The 12,385-nt window shown below is 37.0% G+C and overlaps 1 protein-coding gene across 4 annotated transcripts in view; it reads left to right on the top strand.

Moving 5' to 3' along the window:
* Positions 1-3,895: 3,895 nt before the first annotated feature.
* The window catches only part of LOC106870293 (ATPase family AAA domain-containing protein 5), an 89,223-nt gene continuing 80,733 nt past the window's right edge, over positions 3,896-12,385 (top strand). Inside the window, exons 1-2 of one of the 4 annotated variants that reach the window (XM_089338917.1) lie at positions 3,896-4,141; positions 10,524-10,602. In XM_089338917.1, coding sequence (XP_089195043.1) covers positions 10,549-10,602 — 54 coding nt within the window. In that variant the 5' untranslated portion in view covers positions 3,896-4,141; positions 10,524-10,548. Of the gene's footprint in view, positions 4,147-4,338; positions 4,365-4,547; positions 4,621-10,523; positions 10,603-12,385 lie in introns of those variants that run through there. The other 3 variants (XM_089338919.1, XM_089338918.1, XM_089338916.1) reach the window with 3 other exon arrangements.

The raw sequence follows: 12,385 nt of genomic DNA, 5'->3' as shown, positions 1-12,385 counted from the left end.
GTGATTGGTCAGATTTTGTTCATCACGTGGGCAATATTCTAGTGAAGCATATCAGGTGATTGCTGAATAGCCTTGCTACAGGATTATCAAAGTTTGTCATCTTCTACCTTCCTTTATGGGCTTGTTTATGTTGTTACATTTCAAAGCATAGATTATACACCTATTGCACAGAAGTGTACATTTTTAGGCTAAAATACTGAACAACTTAACATTTCATGAATGTAAAATCCAGTTCAATTTCGCATCAATTTGCCAAATTCTGGTCTTCAATTAGGTGTCAGAATATCAATATATTTATGCAAAAATAGATTCCTGACAAAAGTTTTGTAAAAGAAACAAGTGTCCACACATGTTCACTTTTCCAAAGAAAGCCAAAATAATTTACAAAATCCATGAAAAAGTCTTTACAGCCCACTGCACAACCTCAGTTTTATCTCTTCAGTAACAACTGGGTGGGGGATGAGGTCAAGACTTGCTAGCTGCTACTTTGACAATTACTGCACTAGTTTACTTTAGCTCTTAACAGTTTATATTTTATAAGAAAACAATTTCACTTTTAAGCCTGGAAATCACTTTCATAAGCCCTGGAAATGATAATTTATTCCAGAAACTTTTTTTTTTACAGTTACAAGGTGGTACCAAAAGCCTCTTGGACTAGTTATATTTAATAAAAAAATAACTTATTTACTTAAGTTTTAAGGCATTCCTTCATTACATGCAACAAAAAGCACGTGGTATTGTTTGTTAATTTCCGTAAAAAATTTAGAACATGAAAAGGCGACATTTGATTTGAAATAGAGCAGGAAGCTGAAAGAGAGAAAGTGAAAATGTATGTAGTGTATATGAAATGGACGTGTGTGCGTGTGTGTGTGTGTGTGAGTGATTGAGTGAGAGAGAGAGAGAGAATGAGAGTGATTGAAGGTGTGTGTTGTCATGCATGTATTTTTTTTGCATGTATAGTGGCTGTTGTTGGCTGTTCAAGTGTGTGTTATTAAATGGAAAAACAGTTAGTTTGAATCGCTATAAGACATTTTTGTGTATAAATATATTGTTTATTCTGTGTTCACCTTTTGTGGTGGAAGCATGTAGTATGATATAAAAACATGTTTTTTACATACAAAGAAAGTTTTGAGTTTTGCTTTTGCACTGAAAGAAGTAACATATAATATTTGTATTACAGTATATATGCATGTGTTTAATGAGTCATTTTGAGAATGTGTGTGTGATAAAATATTGCATGTGGGAGATTGTGCATGGAGTTGCAGAGAAGACATGTGTCTTTGACTGAAGCTTGGCAGGAACTGAGTGATTCTACAGTATAGCTCAGAATGAGGCTAGTGTCTCAGAAGGAGGCTATTGTATCAAAATGAGGCTAGACCCTCATCAATATATTCGTCTGCTGTGCAGGTCGACTCATATATTACCATGTAATATGTATCTCTGCTACACATGTATGTGTAAGTGACACTCACATGCACACATTATCTTTCATATACACACACATGCATAGATGTAAATAAATAGACATGCATACATAATTTTTGTGTGATAGAGAGAGCGAGTGAGTGCCATTTACACATACATGCAAAAAATAGACATAAATAGATGTACATGCATAGATGTACATAAATAGATATGCATACATCATTTTTGTGTGTGATAGAGAGAGAGCGAGTGAGTGCCACTTACACATACATGCAAAAAAATACATACACGACAACATACACCTTCAGTCACTTACTCTCTACACACAAACACTCACGTCCATTTTATATACAAGTATATACATCTTTCCCTTTCTCCTCTCTTTCAACTTCCTGCTGTAACTTTAAAGCAAATGTTGCTTTCAAAGAGAAGTAAAGAAATGAAAATTTTTTACAGAAATTAATGAACAACACCATGGGAGTTTCGACAACTTTGTGGCTTCTCATGAATGAATGCCAATTTTAATATCATCTCCTTCGAAATAGTCACCTTGCGCAGCGGTCTACCAGTCCCAGCATTCCTGCAACTTTTGGAATCTGGCCTGGGAAGTTGTTTAATGTAAGCAAGTCAAGGACCTGTGATTTACTCTGGATCTCAACGACGATGTTAAAACATCAACCTTTGAGCTGCATTTTCATCTTGGGGAAGAAATGGAAGTCCACAAGTGCTAAATCTGGAGAATAGGACAGGTACAGAAGCAACATCATGTTTTTGGCGAGAAACTCAGTGACATGGTATATTGTTGTTGTGAAGAATCCAATTCTTCATGCTTCACTCGAAATATTGCATACGACTCATTGCCTCGTTGCCGTAACCTTGCTGAAGAATGCTCAGTGTCTCTGTAGGAGACTTCCCAAGTTTAACGCAAAATTTCACGCTGGATCTTTGTTTCTGTCCATGACAAAATCACAAATTACAGCATACACGTGATCACAAAAACACAAATTTCACAACTTGCGAAGTAAACACAGCAATGTCACTCTGCACAGTGTCTCATGAAGGCCACTGCCAGCTCTCACTGCGTTCGCAACTGTATACTGCCATCTGTTGGCGAGCGACAGAACTAGACTGGGAACTTTTTGATACCACCTCGTATGTGAAACAGAAAAGCTCACCAGCAACCAGGCTGAAGTCCACAGTTTTAATTGTTTGTAGTTCTTTTGTGACAGTTTATTTTGTGAGACGTAGCAGTTTGTAAGTTAATTTTGTTGTTTTGTGTCAGTGTTTTTAACACTTAGTGAATTGTTTTTGTGCTGCTTTGCAGCGGTCTTGCTGGTGGTGCTTTCTCTCTGCTTTAAGGAGAGTTAGCCAGGATAATGGCTAAAAATATGTTCTATTTGGACCTTAGTGGGTCAGAAATGTCGACTTCAAAAGAAGAATTAGTTAGAGCAGTACGCAAAATGGACAAAAGTCTTGAAGAGAAAAGAGTTTTGCTATGGTGACGGAAGTGAAAAAGAGTGAAGTAGACTTGATAAAAATAAAAGAATATCAGAAAATGGCACAGAAAGTAGGTGGTGACGTAAAGTTGTCACCTCCACAGAAAGTTATGGAGAATATGGAGAAAAAAAACAATTGTTTATAAAGTTTATTCAGTGGAACAGAAAAAGGTAGCCCAGGTAGAAGCCAAAACAATCAAGGTGTTGTTTGCAGTATCAAAAGAAATGGTGTTTTTAACATAAGGAAATAAATATGGAATGGTGATGGCCCAGATTAAGACGAAGGAAGTAGCGAGGAGGCTGGCCGTAAATATGGTGAAATTGGATAAAATGGTCCTTTTACCCATGTATTTTGAAAGAAGACATCCAGGATCAGGGTAGAAGGAATTCCGCCAAATATAGATTTGCAGCAGCTATCCTCCTTGGAAGTGAGGAGAAGGTGGCTGTTCTTCAAGCCACGGAAATGGAAGAAGGGATTTGGAAAGGAAAAACATTGGAACTGATTATTCAGGCTGAGGCAGAATCCCTGGAAAATTTTGCGGAGACAGTGACACAAGCTTGAGAGTGTGGGTGGAGGGCAAAATCCCTTGCTGTTTTAAATGTGATCTGAAGGGCCACATAAGAGTGAAATGTCCTCCACCGATCAAAGAAGCGGAAAGACCGCAAGAGGAAGAACCCCAGGAGGAACTACTGGAAGAGGCGGAAAACGAAACAGTGGAGGAAGAGTGGGAAACCACCGGAAAAAGAAAAAAGAAAGAAGAGGAAGAAGATAAGCCCAATGCATGTAGAACCCCACCCCACAACAACCCAATGCCCACCCATACCCTCTTAGTCCCACCCTCTCCCTGCAGACACTAAACCTTCCCATTCTCCTCCAACACAAAAACAAAAAAAGAAGAGAGCTTACACACAGGAATTCACAAACTCCCCCCCCCCCCATTGGTTGTTTTGCGTGTGTGATGTTTGAAGACGTGGAAAAGGAACTGGTTGAAAGGGTGACTGGATGGGAAAATACACTTATGTTGATGTAGAGAAGGAAGAGAGTATTGAAGGAGAGAGTACAGTTCTGTTAATAACGGAACAACAAGTGTTGGATATAAAGGGACACAAAGGAGACTATGAGCTGTGGAAGGTGGACTATGACATGGGAAAGCTGCCACGGTAGATAGAATACAAAAAACTAAAAATACAATACGGACTGGATACAATGGCACACAGAGGTAAAGTAAGTGATGTTACTTGATGGCGCAAGTAACACAATTTTCATTATATCATACGTTTTATTTTTTTTTCCTTTGTTTTATGTCCCCAAATGTGATGTATTGTTCCTCTTTGTTAGCCCGTTATGGGTAATAAAGAAATAAGTTTTAATTGTTTGTTGTATTCTCACTTGATGGAGGGAACATAAGATCACTATACACCGGTAGCAGACTGACTTGCAAGGTAATGAAAAATATATTTGTTTATTAGTTTGGTATTCGTCAAATAAATAAATAAATCACAATTATGAATCAAATAATATATATTTTACAATCTATCTAGCGAAATTTTCTATTTTTTCTTATCGTAACATTTTGTTATCACATTAACAGAAACCTTCTTACTTTTGAAAGTTTCGTATGAGCCACTTCAGTCTGGTGACGACTTGGTTGAATTCTGGCGCCAAACCAAACAAAATAGATTTTCCAATTTCTTTCTGGTAAGTCTGGTTATTCTATAGTCCTCAATCTCTCTCTCTTTTTTGACGACTGTATCTTGGGCATATCTTTAGTTGATGTTAATTTATTAACCAGGAGACTAAACAAAATGCTTTAATTATATCAATTATTATTGTCATATCTGTTTCTATGTCTATGTAGCAAGCTCAGCTAGTCTCCCTCTGGCTTTTCTTTTAGTTGGCGACTGTCTCTGAAATATATATATTATCAGTTATTGTCATGTATCTGTTTGTGTCGTTTGGTTTTTACAAGCGGGAGGGGAAAATGTAAGTGTATTTGTAAAACTAAACTTATTTATATAAATAATCATTAATTTCCGCTATTAAAACATACATCAACACACACATCAAACCAGAATAGGAAAACACTAAGAGAATGAAATTTATCTTTGTTACATTTTATGTCCCGTAGAGTAGAGCACTTAAGAATAGTTTCCCGCACTTGGGTGTTTATCATATATTTCTGTCTACATTTACGTTTGGTTTTACTGATGGGAGCAAAAGATTTCAGAATGTAAAGTTCCAAATATATTACATAATTAATATTTTATTTCTCTTGTACTAACCTCAAAAAAGACATGAAATAAATACCTTTGTTGCTTTTTATATCTCGTAAAGTAGGACATTTCAAAAGTTTCCTACATTTGACGTATTTATCACACTGATCATTCCTAACGAACTTCCCCGATTGTTTTTAATTTAATTTATAACTTGACCTCTCGAATGATGATGATAATAATAATAATAATTTTGATACAAGGCCAGCAATTTCAGAGGAGGGAATAAATCGATTACATCGACCCCAGTGCTCAACTGGTTCTTATTTTATCGACCCTGAACGGATGAAAGACTAAGTCGACCTCAGCGGAATTTGGATTCTCAACACGAAGATAGACGAAATGCCGCTAAGCATTTTACTCGGTGTGCTAACGATTCTGCCTCTGTCATACTGACAGCTGGTGAGAATGCAATCATTTGTACTGTTTATGTTGTTAAGCTTCCCTCCTCCCATCACCAGGTCAGAACTATTTGAAATTTAGAAGACGATAGGCTGTTATTTCTAGCATGTCAAGCGATCACACAGTGGCTCTGTTGTGTATCCTAATGTTGTGATGAAGTTGTTTAACTTCTAGGTCAGCTCTAATCGAGCAGGCTTGTTTATTTACTATCAGAGGCACTCTATACGTGACCAACCAGTCATGCAGAACTAATTCAATATATCTTTTATAAATGAAAGATGATGGCGGGAGATTAGGTTGTGGTTTCTTGCATATTCGGAATCTCCGTCATCTAAAACATTTAAAAAAAAAAAAATTTGAAAAAAGTTCAAAATTTTAAATTGGGGGTGACGGGGTGAAATTTAAAAAAACAACTTTTTTTGCATATTCGGATGTAAATTTTGCATATACATCTAAAACTTAGGGATCCGAAAATATTTTTCAAAAAAATGCATTTTTTCAGGAGAGGTGCGATTCTGCATGAGCCCCGGTTGCTATTTCTTGAAACTCCAACGCGTACGTAGTGGCTTCTTTGTCTTTTGGAGTTTACCTTCATGGGAAATCCACGTACATGGTGATCATGTTGCTGATCCAATCATAACGACTGATGTATGAAAGTCTTTTACAGTCTGTCATGAAAAATATCGATTAGATGTTAGGTTGAATGGTGGGTATTCTTTCGGTTTATGATGTAAAAAAAAAAAAATCCTAAGTAGGTGGCGTTAGAAAATGGAAATTTAGTAGAGAAGTTAAAATACTTTATTGAAGTTTGTATTTCGTTTGAAAAAAGTTTTATTTATTAATTATTTGTAATCTTTGTTGGTGAAAACAGGAATCTGAAGAAATTTTTGTGAAAAAATAAAAACAGAAGGGGTGTGTTTATTTTTCTAAACATTACCGAATAGTGTTAATATTTCCACTTCCATTTTGTGGCCAAAAACTGAAAGAATATCAATGAGATAGATGGAATACTTGCAGTTATTCAATAATACTTGGATTTCTTGTGTTGTTTTTAGCTTCGTGTCAACTATGGTTGGGAGAACATGTTTAAAATACTTTTGTTCAGTTTCATCTGTCTTTTTTTTTGTGGTGTTTCTAGGACTATGTTGAAGAATGTTTAATTGTGGCATTGTTTACCACCTCACTGCCCTTCCTTTGTTTTTCAAGTAACAGATTTTCTTATTCCACATAGATTTTGAAGACCCAAAGCAAGAGGGAGACTAGTTCTTGACTGGAGATTAAGAAGCTTGTTTCCCAATTACATGTTTGGGTTTAGTCCCATTCCATGGTACCTTGGGCAAGTGTCTTCTACTATAGCCTCAGGCTGACCAAAGCCTTGTTAGTAGATTTGGTAGAGGGGGAAGCTTAAAAGAAGCCCATCATAAATGTGTGTGTGTCTGTGTTTGTATCCCACCACTACTTGTCAAAAGAGACCAATAGAATAGATATTAGGCTTTAAAAATTAAGAACTGGGGTTGATTCATTTGACTAAAATTTCTTCAAGGCAGTGCCCCAGCATGGCCATGGTCTAATGACAAACAAATAAAAGATAAAAGATTTAATCTTTAGGTGCAATACAAATCCTAATATGGTCATTTCTGTTTTGGAATCCTGTCTTTCCAAATATATTAACCATTCAGTTTGTTTCTTATATTCCTGTTGATACACTAAGATTAAACAGATGTAATATAGTTCAAAAGGGTGGAACCTTATTTTTTTTATCCTTAATGATTTTAGATATTAGCTTCTACAAACTTTTATAAAGTTATTACTTCTTCCCAGCTATGTGGGCTTGGGTTCAGTCTCACTACATGGCACTTTGGGCAAATATCTTACCGAAGCCGTGTGTCAGAAACTGAAAGAAGCCAATCGTATATGTATATATTACCATAATATATAGGTGTGTGTGTTTTGTGTGTACCCTTGTCTTGGACATCACCTGGTTATTGTAAATGAGCTTCGTTATCATCCTGCAAATAAGGTTGTTTGTTTTTGGTCTTCTGTGAAAAACATGTCTGGCTATGAGAAAATACTACTCTACTTGGAAACAGGTGAGAGTTGGTGACAGGAAGGGCATCCAGTTATGGAAAATCTGCCTCATAAATTCTTTTTGATCCATACAGGTGTAGAGGAATGGGCATTGGATTCAATAATGCTTATTACTCTAGACCCGTGGAAGAGGGAGACCCAGGAAGACATGGGATGAAGGGGTCAGGATCGATCTCAGGATGTTAGGCCTCATGGAGGAAAGGACAATGGACTGAGATGTCTGGCAATATAAAGTTCTTGAGAAGAACCCATGTCAGCGAAACTGAGTTCTAGAAGCAGTACAAACCCTACCCCAATAAATAAAAAAAGCATCTCTTCTTCACATTTCCTCCTTCATGCACTATGCTTATCTCTCACTCCCCAATCCTGACCTCACATCCCTGTTCACTGGGAAGGGCATCCAATCATAGAAACCCTGCTAAAATGGATAGAAGTCTGGCCAGCTCCTGTTAAACTGTCGAACCCATGCCAGGATGGAAGGAGGATGTTAAACGATGATGATGATCTTTTATAGAGGGTGACCAATAAAGACCTCTACAGGGACCTTCTCCTAATATTAGAGGTAGTCAGAGCCAGGAGACTCTATTTTGCTGGGCATTGGTACTAGGCCAGGAATGAATGCATCGGGGATTGTGTTGCTCCGGGAATCAACACATGATTACTGGAGAAGAGGTCAACTGGCTATAATATAGTTGACAGACTAAAGATCAACAGTGGTTTATTAGTTCTTGTGTTGAAGTTGGTAATGGAGGACAGGGACAATTGTAGGAACGTCTGTGCAGATCAATGAAACTCAATCTAAAGAAGAGAAGAATTATTAAAGTTAGGATTAGGCCATCTTATGGGTTCACCTCCCTCAAGAATGTGTATGACTTGATTAAGTTAGTTATCTCAGACAATGATAATGAATCAATGAAATTTGGAATTATTACATGTGATTTTAATTTGCTTGGTATGTGGACAGAATTTACAAAATACATGTCTAAATGAAGAATGCAGAAATTCTTCATTTTATACAGCTTATTTTCTAACCCTGCTTGTATCAAAGGTAATATTTTGTAAATCTAGTTTTTGTAAACAAAATAAACTTCATCGTCGTCACTGGCATGGGTTAGATGGCTCCAATCTGATCTGACAAAGTTTCTACAGCTAGATGCCCTTCCTAATGCCAACCACTCTGAGAGTGTAGTGGTTGCTTTTTACGTGCCACCAGCATGAGGGCCAGTCAGGCAGTACTGGCATTGACCACGCTTGAATGGTGCTTTTTATGTACTACCGGCATGGGAGCCAGTCAGGTGGCACTGGCAACGATCACGCTCGAATGATGCTTTTTATGTGCCAGCGGCACTGGCATCGACCACACGCGAATGGTGCTTTTTACGTACCACCAGCACGTAAATTTCGATTTAAACTTAGCAATTTAGAATTATTAAATGCAAATGTTCACTGTATCATTATAAACCCAATGTACAGGTAGATTGGAAAAAGAATTGACAATTTGCACATGCTGTGTGGCGTACCTGTACTATGAGTCATAACCTGGACTCGCGCAAATGCGGCTGCTGTGTGGCGTACCTGTACTATGAGTCATAACCTGGACTCGCGCAAATGCGGCTGCTGTGTGGCGTACCTGTACTATGAGTCATAACCTGGACTCGCGCAAATGCAGCTGCTGTGTGGCGTACCTGTGCTATGAGTCATAACCTGGACTCGCGCAAATGCGGCCATTCGTGTTGTGTTTATATTGGTACATTTTTAAGTATTTTGCATTTGATAATCCTAAGTTGCTATGTTTAAATCGAAATTTACATATAACTTTTAATTCTTCATTGAGTGATATCAAATTTTATGTATGTTCTGAGGCAACTTTTATAAGTGATGTACATCTGTGTTATTTGTCCACAAGCATGGGGTATATCCTGGGCTGGTTGTCTGGAGTGGGTATAGTCAGGGCTAGCCCCAAGTATAGTCTGGGCTGTTCCACTGCCAATTTTCAATCCTGTTTAGACTTGTTGCACCCATACCCCTGCACCGATCGATAAAGCCACAGAGAGACGCTTGCATTCAAGTATGTGCATGTACGCCCTGTGCGCATCACCTCAGATGCATTCTAAATTAGGAGTTCTATGTAGTGCGTGCATGTTCAATGGTTCCAGTTTTAGCTAAAACTGTAAAACCTAGGGTTTTGAACATTAAAAATTTGAAAATTGGCAACCCCTCTTAAGCTGTTTTATATACTAACCTATCTTTTTGGAAGGAATGTCATATTTGAAACTATTTTTTTGTTAACATAGGTGCAGGTGTGGAGTTTGTCTCTCAACCCCATGGTTACAAGTTCAGTCCCACTGTATGGCACCTTGAGCAAGTGTTTTCTACAATAGGCTTGGGCTGACCAAAGCATTGTGAGTGGATTTGGTAGATAGAAACTGAAAGAACCCTGTCATATATATATAAGTACTGGAGTTAGTTCATTCAACTAAAAGGTCTTCAAGGCAGTGCTCCAACATGGCCACAGTCTAATGACTGAAACAGATAAAAGATATGTAAAGTTTATGGAGACAACATGACTTGCAGAACATCATTCCTGGAATAACCATGAAATTTAATTTTGCAGTGAAAAGGTTAAAAAGATATAAAGCCATTTAAAATTTTTGAACATGACCACCCCTTTTCAAACCTCACAGACCCCATGTTTTCAGCAACATTGATTTAATATGCCACAGTAGTTGAAAGTGGAAAGGCCATCAAATTGTTCAAACTGCTTCCTTTTTTTTTTTTTTTTTCATTAGCTCCTTATATAAATGATAATAATTAATTCTGTTTTATCTTTATTCCCAGATGTCTGAATTCATGATACCATAAAATGCTGGGATCTTGTGTAGCTGATACTCCTAATGGCAGTCTAGACTGTCATAAGGTAAGCTGTTTAAGATGTTTACAAGTAAATATATTGTTATTTTGTATTAATATTGCTTTCAAATTTTGTCACAAGGCCAGCAGTTTCGGGGGGAGGGGCCAAATCAATTGAACTGACATCAGTGTTCAGCTGGTGCTTATTTTATCAACCATGAAAGGATGAAAAGCAAAGTCAATCTTGGTGAAATTTGAATTTGAATTAAGAATATAGAGATGAACGAAATGCTGCTCAGCATCTTGCCCTGATGTGCCAACAATTCTGCCAGCTTGCTGCCTTATTCTGTATTTTCCCAAATGGCGAGCCGGAAGAATCTAACATGTCAGGCAAAATGCTGCCAAGCATTTCGTCTGTTGACTTTAATTTTCATCTTTTTGAGGTTGATAAAATAAGTACCAGTTGAACACTGGGGTCATTTTAATTGCCTCAGCCCCCAAACCTGCTGGTCTTGTGACAAAATTTGAAACCAGTATTAAAATCTTTATATTATTCCTCAGATCTTCCATGCTAAAATGAGTTTGGAAAATCTAAGATTTTTATTTTCGAGACAAGACAAAATTTTACCTGAAATTGTTTCACACTTTCATTTATTGTCCATGTATATATATTAGGGTTATGACTTTTAGATTTTTTTGGAAATAGACAATTTCCTGCATCAAAAAAGTCAATGAACAATTTCCTATAAGCAGGGAAAATAATCTTTATTTTAAGTTTTTTTAAAAAAACGTTACCCCCAACTGAAGAAATCTAACACCACTTTTGAACCAAATCATGCAAAATTCTGGGGTGGCGTTCATAATACTTACTCAAGTTTTTACCAAACTTGGTGTGCTGACTTAATGCAATGCAGAAGCAGTTTATCTCAAATTTCAGCTTTCAAGTTTAAGTAGTTTAGGAGTTATAGAGTTTTTAATTTGTTACCGTTTAGGTCCTACTTTAGGAAATATCCTCTTCCTCTCCTTTTTATTTCTGTGACACTAAAATCTCTGACTCTTATTAACTGTTTTTCACAATAGTAGGCTTATCCAACTAGAGTATCTAAAATAATGTCTCATAAGAGAAGTGCTTGTGTCACTCAAAAAAACCAAAAAAATCTGGACGAAGAATCTCGTGCAATTTCAAGACTCACTTAGGAAGAGAAGACCTGTTCCTCTAGAAGAGCATTTTTTGGAAAAACAACTGCAGGATACTAATGAAACTTGTCGTTCGCTACCTGTTCCTTGGAGGTATCATCAAAAGAAGGAAAGAAAGAACAAAAGAAATTTTGAAAGAAGTAACTTTTTTATGGCAAAAGAAATCAAATTTCTCATTATTATTAATTCAAAATGTACAAAAAAAAAGGAGAAAAAGTGCTGAATATCTACGATAAATGTATAAAATGAGGAAAATACAATTCTTTGAAAGGAATTTTTGACATCCCAAAGGAAAATGATGAATGACTGTGCAGTGAGGATGGAAGGTTGTATTATCTTCAAATTGAAAGCAAGGGACAGGTTGGGTAGGGAACTGGAAAGGCGGCCAGTTCCAAAACTATCCATCCATCCAAAAGAAGAAACTTAATGCCAACTTCAACCAGAGCAACTCCAGTGTCATCGTCAGCATCTGAAGCAGAGACTGAAAGTGAATATCAAGAGTCCGAAAAATCAGATGAAGAATCCACACAAACAAGGAGAAAGTATAGCAAAACTGGAACTGCAACTAAGTTAGTAATATCCTCTGAGCTATCAATCCAAAAAGCAGCAACAATTATCTCAAGATGGAATCAATGTTGAAACTCCTTCCCAAA

This window comes from Octopus bimaculoides, chromosome 21, assembly GCF_046866305.1.
Source record: "Octopus bimaculoides isolate indiv1 chromosome 21, ASM4686630v1, whole genome shotgun sequence".
In the NCBI taxonomy this organism is placed as follows: domain Eukaryota; kingdom Metazoa; phylum Mollusca; class Cephalopoda; order Octopoda; family Octopodidae; genus Octopus; species Octopus bimaculoides.
This window is presented reverse-complemented; position numbering and strand designations above follow the sequence as displayed.